The sequence below is a fragment of the Narcine bancroftii genome, chromosome 7 (assembly GCF_036971445.1).
Source record: "Narcine bancroftii isolate sNarBan1 chromosome 7, sNarBan1.hap1, whole genome shotgun sequence".
Classification (NCBI taxonomy): Eukaryota; Metazoa; Chordata; class Chondrichthyes; order Torpediniformes; family Narcinidae; genus Narcine; species Narcine bancroftii.
Window position 1 is genome coordinate 38,306,356 of NC_091475.1, and position 18,438 is coordinate 38,324,793.

Here is an 18,438-nt window from a genome sequence, read left to right on the forward strand (position 1 = left end):
AGTTTTCTCCCATCTGTATTCAGTCTGACAGAGCACTAGATTGTAGTATGCAGTAGATTGCACCTGAGGATACACAAGTGAAGTGTTGCTTCACTTGAAATGCCTTTTTGGGGCCCAGAACTGGTGAGGGAGGAGGTGTAGGCATGTGTCTTGTACTTCCTGTAGCCACAGGGGAAGGTGCTGGGAATTCTTGTTTTTTTTACTGCTGGGTGTTCGTCTTTAAGCTCTTCTACCTCCTTCCTCATGGCAAGGCCTAGGTGGTGAGTGTCCTTGAGGGTAGAGGCTGCTGTCTTGAGACACCGCTTCTTCTCTATGTCCTTTATGGGGTGAAGACTAATGCCCATGATGGTGCTGGCTGCGTTTACAACTCTGTAGTCTTCTCCAGTCCTGTGTATTGGCACCACCATACCAGACAGTGATACATTCAGTTAGAATGCTTTCCATGGAAATTTCCTAGAGTCTTTCATTACATACCAAGACTCTTCACAAATTATAGCTGCTAGCAAATGTTCATCATGACATGGAGGCCTTAGGATAGATATTTAGTGATGTTGACGGCCAGGAATTAACTATTTCCACCGCTGAACAAATTATTCAAAATGTTAATTTGCTACAGCCAATGTTCCTAATGTGGTCTCCACTACATTGGAGAGACTACACATAGATTGGGAGATCCATTAGTTGAGCATATTTGCGCTGTCTGCTGCAACAGGAAGACCTCCCAGTGGCCGACAATTCAATTCCACACTCCATTGCCACACTGACATGTTTATTTATGCTCTTGTGTGCTGCCAGGTTGAAGGCATCTAGCTCTTGTATTCTGTTTTGGCATCAAAGTCAACTGCTATATTGATATCTACATCTGTGCTGCCTCATGCCTCATGCACCTGTGATGAACTTGTCATCTTCATTTACTTGGCTGCTAACTTCCATCCCAACTTCCAATTTACTTGGTCCATCTCTGGTGACTTTCTCCCCTTTCTGGATCTCTCTGCATCCATCTCTGGAGGCAAGCTTTCCACAGACATTTTTTACAAACCCACTAACTCTTCAGGAAAGCTGAAAATTAGAAAGACACCTGAAGAAAAAGGTGAGGATGGTGGGTTTGGGGGGGGGGGGGTGGGTGGGGGCAAGAAGGGGAAGCAGGAGAAACACGGTAAAAAAAAACCTCGACTACACTTCTTCACACCCAGTCCCCTGCAAGGATTATTTTCCTTTCTCTCATTTTGTCCATCACATCTGTTCCCAAGATGAACTCTTATACTCCAGATCACCCAAAATATTTTCTCTTTCCAAAAACATGGGTTTCCTTCCACCACCATCAACTCAGCCCTTACCTCCATCTCCTCCATACCTGCCTTAGTCCCCTCTGACCCCAGACAAAACACAGAATTCCCCTTGCATCCAATACATTAACCTCTGTAATTTCTTCCACTCCAATATGGTTGCACCACCAGACACATATTCCCCTCTCTTCTCTCTCCCTCCCTCCCTCTGTAACTCCCTTGTCCACTAATCTTTCCCATTAATAACCTCCTTGGCACCTTCCCCTGCAGCTGCAGGAAGTGCAACATTTGCACCCACAGGTCCTTGCTCACCACCATTTGAGGCCCCAAACAGTCTTTTCAAGTAAAGCAACACTTCGCTGTATATCCACAGAGGATGAAGTGTTGCTTCCTGCATCCGGTGTTCCCATTGTGGCCTTCTCTACATCAGAGAGACTAGGCACAGAGGGGGATCGCTTCGCTGAACACCTTCGCCCTGTCTGCATCAGTTACCGGGATCTCCCAGCGGTCAACCATTTCAATTTTGCGCCCCACTCCCATGCTGACATGTCTGTCCATGGCCTCTACTGTCATACAAAGATCACCTGTAAATTGGAGGAGCAATGCTTAATTTTCTGCCTGGGCACTCTCCAACTGGATGGCATTAACATGGACCTCCCCATTGTCCCTCCCTTCCCATTCCCTTTGTCTTCTTTCCTCTAGCTCTCCACCCCTTCCCTCTCCAATCACAGAGCCATCCCCCTCCCCCTGCTTGCCCTCCCTCTCTTATCCACATTACCTCTTGCCTGTGGGACTGTGCTCCTCCCTCTGCCCTTCCTTCCCCCACCCCCACCATTTTATTCAGATGCCTGTCTACATTTTTATCATACCTTAATGAAGGATTCAAACCCTTCATGGTTTCATTGATTATGTATCTTTATCTTTACTGTTTGTCCTGCTGAGTTTCTTCAGCATTTTGTTTTTGTTTCTCCTACTTCCCCCTCCACCCACCCTCATCTTTTTATTCAGATGTCTGCCTGATTTTCTGCACTCCTTAAGAAGGGTTCAGGCCCGAAATATCAACTATCCTTTATTTTCTATGCATGCTGTGTCCCATGCTTAGTTTCTCCAGTTCTTTTGTATGCTGCATTTGCCTGAAACTTTCCTTCAATGCATGGAATTTTAATGCATGATATTATTTGCTGCCACCAGGGGGTATCTTTCCTTCCTCTTTGTATAACTGGAGTAGATCAGTCAATTTGTTCAATATAAATGGCAGCAAACCTGAATTAATTGGTATATTTTATTAAACTTATTACTGTTATGGTATTCTTCCCAAATCCATAACTTGTTCTAATAAATTCTTATTAAAGAATGACTGCTGGATGTGTCTTTGAGTTATTAAGCTAACAACATCTGAGTATTTGCTATTTTCTTATAGATTAAATAAAATTCAAACACGTATATCATTATCTAAACATTTTAGTCTTTCTATTGTTTTTTTCAAACTTTAATATGGTTACTTGATGACTGATTTTTTTTTTAATTACTTGGGATATATTTTGATTATTTGTTTCCTTGTTCTTGTAAAACAAAAAATTCTTTTACAGTTGACATACAAACCAAGGTATGTGTTCTTTAGCTTTGTGTATGTTCATTCATAGTTCAAATATACAATAAAGCACATTTTAATATTTTGCCGGGTATTATATGTATTCTGATTTCAGGAAAGCTGCTACAGATGGAAGAAGACCTTGTGCTCTCTTTCCAGTTGTTGCTTTGTGTATTGGAGTACTTTATTAAAATCTCACCTGCTGAATTACTTCAGGAACCTTATAGTAAGTTTTCAAAAATAACTATAGAAATCATATTCAATTGCTTTTCTAAAATAAATCTCCCTCGTTAGTTCAAATAGCTTTTGTTTGTTTCTGATTTATCACAACTGCACATTTTCTGTTCAGTTACATATTGATCCGGTATTTTTTTTACACAATTGAAATGAAATAACCAAATTTAAATTAAGATGTTTATACTGCAAATAACCAAGTTGCATTCCACATTTATAGGTGTTTATCATCAGTTAATAGTTTAATTTGGGTGATGAGGTCTAAACTTGTGGACACCACCCCTTAAAACGAGAGAAAGAGATTGGATAAGGTTGCCACTGTAGATTGTTCATGAACCACTGTGGGAAATGCATGCACATGAGGACCTGGTGTGATTAGGATGTCACATTTCTGAGATAAACCATAATCTTCAAGAGATACTGGAGGAAATTGATGGGGTGGGGATAAGAAGGAGAACAAGGAACAAAGTTTACAAAGCAATTCTGTTGTAACTTCTGAACCATCAATTATAAGCCACAAAATTCCAATCTAATCAAAGACCACTTTTTGATTTTTAAAAAGCCTAGTTGGATTTGGCTAATTGGTGATGTCATAGGAAACAGAATTAAATGATATTCATTATTTTCACTGGATATTACTTCAAATGAAAAGATGTGTGAAGGCACAAGTAATGATGTTTGTCTGTGAGTCTGATTTATCTTTATTGTTGGGAGCTTTTTCAAGTTGTAGTAGGTTTCACAGCAGAAGAGTGACTCACTGAACTAAAACAATTGGGTGACTGCTTCTACTTATCCTAAATGCTACTTTTAAAAAAATATATAGATAAATGTTGCATTATATTGTTGGCTCAGTATGGAAACAGCATGAGATAAGGCAATGGAATTTTTACAACCGAACAGCAGCTCCTGGACCAAATGCTTTCTTATTTCTACAGACTTTTAAGTTTGTACTGTGAACATAGAATTCATCAATAAAATACATTCACCAATATCACTACCATAGATACTTTCATGTGACAAGCTGGTCCACACAGATACTGTTGATGCTTTGGCTCCAGAAACCCTGTTTTAGTTGTGATCTCAGGTGCTGACTTTAGACTTTGTACTTTCTAATGGGATTAGAAGGAGGAGCTTGCTGAAAGTGAGGAGAAGGTAAGCTATTAAAGTCGGGGGCTTACCGGGGCTTGGGCCTACTTGATTCGGCTGGGAGTCGGAGGAAGAGCTTGGAGAGAGTTGGGCTGTGAGTCAGAGGAGGAGGAGCTTGCTGAAAGTGAGTCAGAGGAGGAGGAGCTTGCTGAAAATGAATCAGAGGAGGAGGAGCTTGCTGAAAGTGAGGAGAAGGTAAGCTATTAAAGTCGGGGGCCTACCGGGGCTTGGGCCTACTTGGTTCGGCTGGGAGTCGGAGGAAGAGCTTGGAGAGAGTTGGGCTGTGAATCAGAAGAGGAGGAGTTTGCTGAAAGTGACAGGGTTAATTCGTCAAGGGGCCAATAAAAGGAGTGAAAGGGGAGGGAGCGGCCAGCGATGAGCAGCTCAGTAAGTGAGTTTCGGCGAAAGCAGGCAAGGAGAAAAGGTAAGCTGAGTTATTTGCTTTCGTATTCAGAGACATGCTAATAGGGTTAGTGCTCTCTACTGGGTATCAGATGTGAGAACAATGGGTGACCTCCACCCTCCCAAATGGCCTCATCTGCACCAGGTGTACCGAGATGCAGTTACCAAGGGAGCGAATTAGGGATATGGAGTTGCAGATTGATGACCTGCGGCTTGTAAGGGAGAGTTAGGAGTTAATCGACTCAACTTTCAGGGCGATAAATACTCCAGAACCCGTGTCAGGTAAGTTGGAAACTGTCAGGGGGGGAAAGAAAAAAGCGAGAAAAACGGAGAGCACACCAGTGACTATCCCACTTAGCAACAGTTATGTTGTGTTGGATTCTGTTGAGGGAGATGACCGGACAGAAGATGGCCACGGGCACCAGGTCAATGGCAATGAGCCTGGCAGAGTAGTGCAAAAGAAAAGGAAAAGGAGAAATGTAGTAGTTATTGGGGACTCCATTGCCATGGGTACAGACAGGAGGTTCTGTGAGCCAGATAAGTATACCCGCATGATATGCTGCCTCCCTGGTGCAAGGGTACGAGATATCACAAATCGGGTCCAAAATATTCTGAGAGGAGAGGGAGATGTCTTGGTACATGTGGGTACAAACGACATTGACAAGAAAAGGGAGGAGGTAATGAAAAGGGATTACAGTGAGCTGGGACGAAAGCTGAAAGACAGGAACGCTAAAAGGGAGGAGGTAATGAAAAGGGATTACAGTGAGCTGGGACGAAAGCTGAAAGACAGGAACGCTAGGGTGGTGATCTCGGGATTACTACCTGTTCCAAATGCAAGTGATGAAAAGAATGTAAGGATAAGGAAAATGAAAGTGTGGCTGAGGTGCTGGTGTACAAGGCAAGGATTTGGCTTCTTGGATCATTGGGATCTCTTTTGGGGAAGGCATGATCTTTACAAGAGGGACGGGTTGCACCTAAATCCAAAAGGTGTCAACATTTTGGCAGGTATGTTTGGTACCACAGTGGGGCAAGGTTTAAACTAATTTGGCAGGGGTATGGGAACCAGAGTGATAGGGAAAAGGGTAGGGAAGATAAAGTAATGGCCAGGAAAGGTAAAATAGGAAAAGTAATGTTGGGAGGAGAAAGTAAAAAATCAGATGGTGCAGTGAGTTTTCAGGTCAATGATACTGTTAAGAAAATTACAAAGAAAAATAGTGGGCAGAAAAATCGAAAGAAAAGGTTACAGAAGTCACTAGATATTAAAAGGACAAAGAGCATAAGGGCACTTTATCTGAATCCCCGCAGTATTAGAAATATGATTAGTGAACTTGAGGCGCAAATCGGTACTCATGCCTATGATTTGGTAGCCATCACGGAAACATGGCTACAAGGTGACCTTAAATGGGAATTAAACTTTCAAGGGTATCAGGTGGTGCAAAGAGATAGACAGGATGGTTAGGGAGGTGGAGTTGCACTCTTAATCAAAGATGAGCTCCAGGCAGTAGTGAGGAATGATATAAGATCTAAAGAGCATAATGTTGAGTCCATTTGGGTAGAGATAAAGAATAACAAAGGGAAAAAATTATTGCTGGGTGTTATCTCTCGCCCACCAAATAACAATAGTTTAGCGGCACAGGAAATAAATAGAGAGATAAGTGAGGCATGTAATAATGATACGGCAGTAGTCATGGGGGACTTTAACTTCCACATAGATTGGGAAAATCAAGTTGGTCGTGGGAGACTGGAAGAGGACTTCATAGAATGCATCCGCGATAGCTTTCTTGAGCAGCATGTGAACAAGAGAAAATGCTCTCCTGGATCTAGTGTTGTGCAATGAGATAGGTAGAGTAAATGATGTAATAGTCAGAGACCATCTGGGAAATAGCGATCATAGTATGATTGAATTTCTCATTCAGATGGAAGGGGAAATAGTTAGATCTAAAACTAATATATTATGCTTAAACAGGGGTGACTACCATAGGATGAGGGAGGAATTGGGCAGAGTGGACTGGGAGCACAGGCTAATTGATGAAACAGTTGAGGAACAGTGGAAGATTTTCAAAGAAATATTTTGTAATGCTCAACAAAAATATATTCCGGTCAGGAAAAAGGGCAGCAAGGGAGGGAAAAATCAACCGTGGTTAACAAAGGAAATAAAGGAGAGTATAAAATTGAAGGCGCAGGTGTACAAAGCTGCAAAGAGCAGTGGGAAACTGGAAGATTGGGAAAAGTTTAAGAGACAACAAGGGGTTACAAAGCGGGTAATAAGAAATGGGAAAAAGGATTATGAAAGTAAATTGGCACAAAATATAAAAACAGAAAGCAAAAAATTTTATAAATATATAAAATGGAAGAGGGTGGCCAGAGTTAACATCGGACCCTTGGAGGATGAGAAAGGAAAACTGGTAGCAAAAAATGAGGAAATGGCCGAGGCATTAAACAAATATTTTGTGTCAGTCTTCATGGTGGAAGACACGTCCAGCATGCCCAAGTGCGGAGTTAAGGATGCGAATGTTGGGGAGGGCCTTGATAAAATAGTTGTTACAAAGGAAGTAGTGATGGAGAAACTAATGGGACTAAAGCCAGACAAATCACCTGGTCCTGATGATATGCATCCAAGGGTTCTGAAGGAAATGGCAGAAGTTATAGTTGATGCATTGGTGGTCATATACCAAAATTCCTTGGATTCTGGGCAGGTCCCGGCAGACTGGAAGACAGCAAATGTCACGCCACTTTTTAAGAACGGATGTAAGCAGAAGACTGGAAATTATCGGCCAATTAGCTTGACGTCTGTAGTTGGAAAAATGCTTGAAACCGTCATTAAAGATGAAATAGTGAAACTTTTGGAATGTAAGGGTTCAATCAGACAGACGCAGCATGGTTTTAGAAAGGGAAGATCTTGTTTGACAAACTTGTTAGGATTCTTTGAGGATATAATGGGTGCGGTGGATAGAGGGGAACAGGTTTATGTTGTATATTTGGATTTCCAGAAAGCGTTTGATAAGGTGCCGCACAAGAGACTTATCAGTAAGTTACAGGAAAGTGGAGTCTGGGGAAGTATTTTGGCCTGGATTCAAAATTGGTTGTCTGACAGGAGGCAGAGAGTCGGGATAAATGGGAGTTTTTCATGTTGGCAGAGAGTGGTAAGTGGGGTGCCGCAGGGGTTGGTGTTAGGCCCACAACTGTTCATCATTTACATTGATGACTTGGAGGAGGGGACAAAATGTGGTGTAGCCAAGTTTGCGGATGACACCAAATTGAGTGGAAGAGCAAATTGTAATGAGGATGTGGAGAGTCTGCAGAGGGATATAGTTAAGCTGGATGAGTGGGCAAAGGTCTGGCAGATGGAGTTCGATGTTAGTAAGTGTGAGGTTATCCACTTTGGCAAGAAAAATAAAAGAGCTGAATATTATTTAAAGGGTGAAAAACTACAGCATGCTGTTGTGCAGAGGGACTTAGGAGTGCTTGTGCATGAATCGCAAAAAGTTAGGTTGCAGGTGCAGCAGGTTATTAAGAAGGCAAATGGAATGGTGGCCTTCATCGCTAGAGGAATTGAATTCAGGAGTAGGGAGGTAATGTTGCAACTGTATAAGTTACTGGTGAGATCGCACCTGGAGTACTGTGTCCAGTTCTGATCTCCATATTTGAGGAAGGGTATACTGGCTTTGGAGACAGTCCAGAGGAGGTTTACTAGGTTGATCCCTGGGATGAAAGGGTTGACATGATGAAAACTGGTAGCAAAAAATGAGGAAATGGCTGAGGCATTAAACAAATATTTTAAATCGTCTAGGATTATATTCGCTGGAGTTCAGAAGAATGAGAGGAGATCTTAAAGAAACATATAGGATTATGAAGGGTATGGATAGGATAGATGTAGGAAGGTTTTTTGAGCTGGCTGGTGAAACTAAAACGAGAGGACACAGTCTCAAGATTCGGGGGAGTAGATTTAGGACAGAGATGAGGAAAAATAGTTTTTCCCAGAGAGTAGTGAATGTTTGGAATTCTCTAACCAGGGAAGTGCCTCATTGAACATATTTAAAATTTGGTTAGATAAATTTTTACATGATAGAGCAATTGGGGGATATGGGGAGAAGGCAGGTAGGTGGAGTTAGGTCATAAATTAGATCAGCCATGATCGTATTGAATGGTGGAGCAGGCTCGATGGGCCATTTTTGGCCTACTCCTGTTCCTACTTCCTATGTTCCTAAGTATTGCTTACCTGGAAGCTGGCATAGAGCCGATAGATCAAAGGGCCATCTCCAGAGTTGTTATTAAGTATAAGGCAGGATGTCCTTTAGTTGAATGTTATTTTTCAGCAAATGGCGCTGATTAAGTATTGAAATTGTTATTGATTTCAAGTTGACAGGCTATAAGTTTTCAGTTTGTCCTATTTTAATCCCTTGGATTAGACAGCTTCTAAAATTTTTGGTTTTTTTTTGCTTTGAACTTTAATAATCTGGAAAATATTTCTCACAGAGGTGCAGTGTGGCTTCCAGGTGGTTGTGTCTTTATACACTTGCATGGGATCTAAGACTTGTGGGAATAAAACAGTGTGTTGGAAAATAGATCTTATAAATTAATTAATTTCATTAATAAATTAATGAAAATTGCAAAAAAATTATTGTTGTCCAATGTGAATCAATCAAAGTTGCTTCAGAACACTATAATGCAAGACCCAGTGGCTTTCTATGAGTAGGATTGATCATCTAAAGAAATTTTATCATTAGGGTATTCTATATTAGGTAATTTCACCATGGCAAAGCAAATATTATTCTCAGGGACAAAAAAATAACATTTATGAATTAATGACCATTTCAGTTACTATTGTTACAATCCAATGTTTCAGTTATTTATTCAAATTGGGAAAACATGTTTCATTATCTCTACACTTACAATGAAAAATACAAATTCCCTGTTTCATTTTTCACAACAACTTCCCTGTATTGGATCGTAATACATGAAAACACAGTGAGTTCTCTTTTATTCCTCAAGTTGCACCGACTTGGAAATATATCATTGTTTCTTTAGCTTTGCTCTAATTAATCATGGAATTCCCTGCTCCACAGCACTGAAAGATTGTAGCTGCAATAAAACCCCCATGGTATCCAGAATTCAACCAACTGGCAAAAAAAAATTATAAATAATTAAGAATAAAATCATAGGTAAAAAAATATGCAAGTTTAAAATTGTAAAAGTACATGTTCTTCAAATTAACACACAAATTTTTGATGAAGATGGGAGCAAATATTCACCCAGCAGAATGCCTTGGTTGTGCTTTACTCATAGCAGCTGTTTGAATAAAGTTGTGTGAAATGACAATGGCATTGTCCAGGATGAAAAGCTGGTTGATGCGCTTATCGTTGAGGTGACTTTTGTAAAGTGTCTTCTTATCCCTGCTTAGTTAGAGTTGTATTGGTCAGAGGCTTTATATATAAACTTGGGTGGTGGTGAGGGGTGGGGGGGGGGTTGGAGGGGTTACCTACCTATAATATTGTTTTTCAGGTGACTCTGTGGAGAGGGAGGAACTTGCAGGTGCATTGACAGTTGAATGCTTTCAAAGAATATGACTGAAAATAAAGTAAAATGCTTTTAGGTTTATATATTCATGCAAGTGAAGTTTGTTCAGTGTAAGTACAGTGTAGAATTTTTGTCTTTTAAACTGTTTATTCTTAATGCAGGTGTATTGGTTAGGCATTGCAAGAGTATGTCTCAAACAACAGTAAAATACACTTATCCGGCATCTACCAATCCCCATAGGTACTGGTATCCAGTTCCTATGGGGATACTTACTGTACTTACTTTTCTAAATACTTACTGTATTTAGAAAAGTAGCAGTCATAGATGGGTAAATAATGCCGGTCCCGTCAATAGTGTCAGTATTCCATTATCAAATAAAGAAAACCGTAGTTTTCTAATATGACATAATATTTACAAATGACAGAAGCAGTTGTGAGAGGATAAAGAGAAAATAGATAATTAAGTTGTACAGGTACACAATCCTTTATCCGGACATCTAAAATCTGGAAAATGTCAAAACTTGGGAGAGAGACGGCAGCATGAGTCAGGCGGGCGGGGGGGAGCTGGCAGCACGAGTCGGGCTGGCGAGGGGGGAGACCAGCAGCGCGAGTTGGGCGGGCGAGGGGGGGAGACCAGCAGCGTGAGTCGGAAGTGGGGGGTGAATTGATACGGCAGCACAATTCGGGTGGGCTTAAATCTAGCTTTCCGAAATCTGGAAAAATCTAAAATTCAGAATATACTGTCCCTCAAGGTTCAGGATAAAGGATTGTGTACCTGTATAGATTTAGTTACTATTCATATTATAAACTTGAGACACTATTAAGTTTTGAGTGTGAGAAATTGGCATTCCTTCTAAAATAAATTAATTTGAAAAGAAAACAGCTGTAAGTGAGTACAAGGTATATTTTCTTGAATTTCTGACACTATCCACCAATGTGATAGAAGCCCTATGCTTTCAATAAGCAATTGTTATATCAAAATTAATATTTCCTGTGATCCATTTGAACATTTAAAAACTAGTGCTGCCTGATCTCTGATCCCTCAGTGCTCTCCTTGCAGCTCACAGATGGTGTGACTACTAATTAGTCAAACTCTTTATGCTTCGTCCTATTTATGCTTCTTCTTCCTCAAGATGTTGAACAGCCCAATCTCTTCATGCTGCCAAAACTTTACAAATGACTGGAGTTCTGCCATTCTCCATGACTCTCATCCAAGTGGTATTAAAATCAAGAGTTTTTAGAATGTTTTAACTATTTGTCAACAAATACAAATTTGGGAAAGATTTTTAAAACAATTTCAATTTGCAAAAACTTACAAAATGTAAGAAGGTGACTAATGCAAGAAACAACACAGGCTAAAATATGTAGCTTGTTGGTTTGTCCAAATATTGAAGAATATCTCTATTCACATTCTCAAACTTTTTTGGTCTGTTACAAGAGAAATGACATTAGTGGTTGGGTAGAAGGTTACTTTTAAGAGAGCTGAAGTAGCTTGAAGATATATTCTCAAAGATCAGTTGAAAATTTTGTGTTTGTAAAAGAAAAATTATCCACTATGACTTGTCTTCTCTGAATCATTATTTGAAGATGACTTCTACCAGTTAGACTAAATCTGATGATTTTTGCATTGTTCACTGAAGTGAACTTCCTTTGACAACCAGTAACTTGGGCATTATGGCTGCAACATGCACCATTTGAAAACAGCATTGCAGTTTTTTCACCTAGGTTATTCCAACAATAGCACATAATTCCCACGACCTTTGCCAGCAAAGTACAGCAGGTGCAGTTCTCCTCCAAGTTACACACACCTCTTATTTAGGAGTATATCTTGTTCTTTACTCTCTGTAAAACCTAAAATTCCTTACTTGAGAGCATAGTGGAAATATCTTCACCAGATGGACTAGAGTAGCACAAGAGCACAGTTCACCAGCACTTCTGGGTAATTGGGGATATGCAACAAACACTGTATTCAGCCACTACCTGAGAAATTAATAAATGAAAGAGCAATTTGGAACCTTTGAGGAAATAACAGTAATATCATCTGTGTACCTTTTATAAATCAGCATTTTTTCTCGCTCATGAAGAAGAATGAGATAATTGTAGATTAAATTATTAGAAATGCCAAGGTTATTGTCTCATTAGCCTGAAGCAACATTCAGAACAAAACAAAAATAAAATGGAGCACTTATCCCATGTCTCTGATTCCTTTAATATCTAAAAATCTAAAGAACATAGTTGGTGACTGAGCATCCACAATTTTGTTGAGTATAGAATTCAAAAGATTTAGCAGCTCTTTGAGCATTATTTTCTTATTTAATTTCTGAATGGCTCACCCCTTATTTTGTGACCTTAACCCAGTTTCAGGTAGCCCATCTTGTGGAAACAAAGTTGAAACAAGCCTTAAAGAAAATTTTGTACATTTTAACAAAATCATCTCTCATTCAACCAAACTCAGGAGAATATAGATGTAGTTTGAAGTAAAACACGAAAATATGCAGACACCGTGACTGAAGTAAAAACACAATGCTGGAGAAACTCAGCAAGTCAAACAGTTTCCTATAGCAAAGGTAGAAATACATAACCAATGTTTTGGGCTTGAGCCCTCCATCAAGGTGTGGAAAAATGTCAACAGGTGTCCGAACAGAAGAGTAGGGGGTTTGTATTAGCAATCCTTCAATGAGAAATCTGCTATTCCATAAATTATAACCTTTTATGCCATATGTGAAAAGTACTTCTATTTATTTTACAGGAGCTGCTGCAGATAGCACCAGTGGTTCATCACGAGCTTCGAGACAAAGTCACAGCAGAATAATACAGGCAAACAATTCAACTGAGGTAGATTCAAAAGTCATGGAAATCCTTTGTCAGGAAAATGAATGCAATGTGAACAAAGTAAGTTAAGTTTGCTTTGAACTGGGAAAAAAAGAAATGTTTTAAATTTACCTCATGTCTGAAAGGTGATTGAAGATTCCTTGATTGTAAAATTACATAAATCAAAGCCAGAAATTTTGGAAATGTGCTTTAGGTGTGGCATAGAAGTTGGAACCTTTGTCCACTCCACTTGGCTATGTCCAAAGGTGAGATCCTTCTGGGGGATCCTGGGAGACATTCTGAGAAAAATTACAAAAGTGGATTTTCCACAGGATCCAGAATTGTATCTTCTGGGAGATATTGGGGATATACATTTTAGACTGTCCAAACACCAAATTCAGTTTGTGAAGATCACCTTGTTGGTAGCCAGGAAGCATATGGCGGTTGCGTGGATGTCTGACTCTCAGGTTAATATTGCACGATGGAATGCAGAATCGCAGGGTTGCATTCCCCGAAGAAGATGACGTATATCTTAAGAAGAAGTATGGCACATTCGTTGAAGTGTGGCAGCCGTATCTGAACCAAATAGGTGCACAAATGTGAGTTAGGTCCACCCCCCACTTTTTTTAATGAAGCTTGAGCTTTGGATAATGAGGGGTGAAAAAACCATCCCACTAGGCATATAAAGGAGAGAGTGAATTGGAGGGTGTGGCACAGACGACATGTGATTTAATTTTAATTTAAATTTTTATTCTCATTTTCATTGTTTATCCCATACTTTTTATTTTTAACACTTGGGGTCTGGTAACATGTTGTTTTTCCTTATGTATCTGTATAAGCTATGGGAGGGACTAAGGGAAGGGAGAGGAAAATGCTGGACTCTGTGAATTATATTGTGCAGATGAAAATGTACTATATTGTTTGCTTAGAATTCCATGAGTCATGAAAATAAAATAATCAAAAAAATTCCTTTCTTGTCATATAATAATACACAAAATTTGTCAGCTATAAAGGTGCACAGAAGCACAACTAGCATAGCCCGACAAACCCAACAATAAGAAAAAGAGAGGCAATAGAGGGTTCCTTCAGAGACACCGTGTCTGTGGATTACCTCCAGCAGTCCCACAACCTCTGGAGCCTCCTAATCTCCTGTCTGTGCCATTAGTGAACCCAAGGTTCAATTTCCAAACCTCTGATACGATCAGGAAATTTTCAGCGACAGGGAGTCCATCTTGGCAATGGCATCCTCACGAATCCCAGTTCTGATACCTAGTTCAAGTGAGTCTCTTGTAGCTCACAGTCCTTCAGCCACCAGTAGCCCACAGCCTGTATGAGTCCTTCAGCTGCCATGCACTTTGCTGATCTGCTATTTTGTTATCTCCCAGGCTTCTCCTTCTCAACTGTGGGGGAGGGGGGGAGGGGTAGACACGGAGATAGAGGTTCTTGTTCTAGAGCCCTGTGCTGCTCAGCCAATCCCCAGGAGCCACAACCCTCATGCCTACCGCTGTCTTAGGCATGGAGCTCCATTGTTTCAAAGATGTTTAAAAGAAACACTCAGCCCCTTTAACAGACTGTTTAAAGCCTGTATAGGGCCATCAGAATAATGAGCGGGCAGAATGATCCCACAGAGGAGCTCAGTACTTCCATTCCTTTGCCCAGATCAGCATCAGTTCCAGCTGTGCCACTGTTTTCGAGAATTTACAAACCATATGTTTAATAAATCTGTTGACAGGTGGACACATGCAATACCAAGTACAGTAAAATCACCATTATCCAGCATCTATGGAAATATGCAAATTTTTTGGTTGACTGGGACTCACTCTTACAATGCCTAACTAATACATATGCATTAAGAATATACTGTTTATAAGACAAAAGACAGTGCAAAATGAAAAGTATAGTATACCCCACTTTATGAAACTAGTGTTCCTATGGAAACTTTCATAAGCCGAAATGGTGTAAAGCAAAGAAGCAATTACCATTGATTTCTATGGGAAAGATTTTTGAGTGTTCCCAGACCTAAAAAAAAACCCACCAAATTATACCAAAGAACACCTAAAACCTAAAATAACACTAACATATAGTAAAAGCAAGAATAATATGATAAATACGTAGCCTATATGAAATAGAAATAATGTTTGTACAGTGTAGTTTCATTTACCAGAATCGGGAAGATGGTGAGTTTTGGCAGCCCTGCTGACTGCCACGCTGGTCGCCCCACCAGCCATGCGCTGACCACCCTACTGGCCACTTTTTTATGAGAGCGAAAATCCTTTCATAAAAGTGAACACAGGTTTCTTTGTAAAAAGCAAATTTGCTTAAAAATTAGTATTCATAAAATGGGGTATGCCTGTAATTTGAAAAAAAAGTCAGTATTGTAGAGTTTAATTATGTAAATTTCACTTTAATCAAGTAATTTCCATAACTTACAACATTTAAATTTAAATTCGAACCCTGCTCACTGGTGTTATAGCAGCGTTGTGCTAACTGCTATGCTAATCATGTTGCTGTCATAATTAATTCCCTACTCTCCCTAGTTTACAGATTAAGCTTTACTAATATACCTAATTGGCTTGGCTTGTCTTCGTGAACGAAGATTTATGGAGGGGTATGTCCACGTCTGCTATAGGCTCGTTGGTGACTGACAAGTCTGATGCGGGACAGGCAGGCATGGTTGCAGTGGTTGCAAGGAAAAATTGGTTGGTTGGGGTTGGGTGTTGGGTTTTTCCTCCTTTGATAAAATTGGGCTAAGTATCAGATTAGAAGCATTCTGTGGCAAAACTTAAGAGCACAAGCAATAAATGATTAGTCCAAAGGAGATGTCAGATTGGAAAGCAGGGACTAGAGTAGATGCAGAGTTTGAGAATATTAAGAACCTGCAAGGCATTTTTCAGTTCTAAATTACTTTCTGTACTCCATAAGATGATGAATTGGAATGGTCACAGGGACACCAATGTAACAGTATATGTTTTCTCATGGTGTCTTGATGGATTGTCAATGTTGTAGGCTAGCAGTGCTCCTTGGGGTTTATAATCCACTTGCTTGACTCCATTCATGTCTGTTGCAAAGAATAGGGTCTGAGTTGAGCTGTTTAATATCCCAAGCAGCATATTAAATAGCGTAATGGAAATTGTTTGAATGCACGGCTCAAATTATGTGAAGGATCACAAAATACATGGCTTTTGCAGGAGTAGGAAAAATGTTAATATTTGAATCATTGCTTCCAAAATTCTTTCTGACATTATCCAATTAACTGAGTGTAAATGAATTCAGCACTTCTCTATTCTTTTCACACATAATCTAGGTCTACAAACAGTTAAATTTGGCCAGTAGCTGACCCCTAGAAAACACTCACCTCCAGATTCAAAGACAATTTCTTTACTGCCACTGTCAGACACTTGACTGGACATCCCATCAGAATAAGATGATGCATTTCACTGTTTAAATGTACTTTTTCTCTTTGACATCTTATCCTGCAGTTCTATTTTATGTGAAAGTATCCCTAGAACTTTTGTTTTATTGTAAGAATGTTTTTATTCTTGCTGAACTATGCAGAAGCTAATTTGCCTGACAGCAGTCAAAACAAAGATTTTTTACTGTATCCTTTATATAACAAAATTTGGATTAAAAGTGCAAGACATCAATTAACCTCTTCGTAGTTATCTCCAACTAACCCTCTAACAGTTAGCTTTGATATTTGTCAGTATGCCATGTAGGGTCAGGATTTCCTTTGGTTGTGATTACTTGAAAAATGGAGCAATAGGAGAACATCAATCTGTGTTGGAAAAAGTAAAATAATTTTCCACCATGAAACTACAATAAACCTCCTTGTATTCAACACCTATGGGGATGGGTGGATGCCAGATTTTCCGGTTGCTTGAGACTTCTTCTTACAATGCCTAACTAATAGACCTGTACTAATAATAAACAGTTTAAAGACAAAAATACCATACTTACACTGAACAAACTTCACTCGCAATAAATATATAAATCTTAAAGCACTTTATTTTATTTTCAGTCACATTCTTTGAAAACATTTAACTGTCACTGCATCTGCAGATTGCTCCCCCTCAATAGAGCCTCCTGAAAAACAAACAATAGCATTATAGATAATTAATTCCTCCACCCCCCTTTTTACAGATAAAGCCTCTGACTGGGGCGACTCTTACTAAGCAGATTTAAGGATACACTTTAAGAGATTTGACCTCCAACGGCGAGCGCACCAGTATCAACAATCATCTAGGCTACACCATTGCTGTTTCACACAACTTTATTCAAACAGCTGCTATGAGCAAAGCACGACCAAGGCCCTCCGCTGGCTGAATATTTGCTCCCATCTTCACCAAAGGTTTATAGAGAACATTTGTTTTTGCAATTTTAAACTTACTTTTTTTTGCCTATTCTTTTATTCTTATTTATTTAAAATTTTAAAATTTATTTTCATTGATTTTTTTGCGCTGGTTGTTTGAGGATGCCAATTGTTGAATTCTGGATACCAGGGATTTTATTGCATTGTGTTTACTATTTATGTCCATTTCTACTGATCTGTTTTAATGAACATTTTTTTTCCCATTTCTAGGTGAAACACTTTTATTTCGAAAGCTTTCTTCCTATTATGGAGAGAATTAAAATATCCTCTTCAAGTGAATTTCCTGAGGTAAGCAAGAATGTATGATTTAGTAGAAAATAACAGCAGTTGTATAAACTGTGCAGCTGAAGTAAATCCTTACATTTAGAAATATAATGTTCTTGCATAAATGGGCTGGATTTTGTCTGGCATTGTTGGCGGTTCCATATGTAACAGCATTTCTCAATAAAACTAACTAGTTTAAATTGCTGTAAATGCATGAATGAATGTTTAAGTATGAACGTTCTTAGATTTATCTCATGTTTGCTGACAGCAAACCCTAACTTTGGACTTTTCATGGAATCCATTTTGGGGACGCAAAGCTGTGGCAGTTCTACATCACTGATACTAGACATTCTGTTTGAGTAACCTGTACTGAGATGGAACTGACATAATTCTCCTCCAAAAATGAGTTTTTATTTGCTTCATTCATTTTGGTTTTTTTTAATGTTTCAATTGATTTAAAACTCTGATTCACTTTTAAGTTTTAATAGATAACTTTTGACAGCAAGCTAAGCTCTGTTCTAGCCACACCACTTGACCCCATCTGTCTCTGTCTGACCTATAGCACTATATACTTATACTTTTCTTCAATTTAAATATAAAGGAAATGAACTCCAATCATCTTTTTACCAATGTCGTGTGATCTGCTGAGTTTCTTCAGCACATTTGTGTATTGCACTTGACTCCAGCATCTGCAGATTTTCTTGTTTATGAAGCGTTCTCTGTTCCTGACTTATACTTGCTTCTGCTAGGCCTTGATATTCTCCCAGACATTTGTTTTTCCTCATTCAACTTGCATCATCCAAAATTCTTCTGCCAGAA

General features: G+C 39.4%; 1 protein-coding gene across 1 annotated transcript in view; it reads left to right on the top strand.

The window, feature by feature from the left end:
• The window catches only part of rb1 (retinoblastoma 1), a 201,428-nt gene that overhangs the window by 22,524 nt on the left and 160,466 nt on the right, over positions 1-18,438 (top strand). Inside the window, 3 exon segments of the mRNA XM_069889674.1 lie at positions 2,993-3,103; positions 12,925-13,067; positions 17,566-17,643. Coding sequence (XP_069745775.1) covers positions 2,993-3,103; positions 12,925-13,067; positions 17,566-17,643 — 332 coding nt within the window.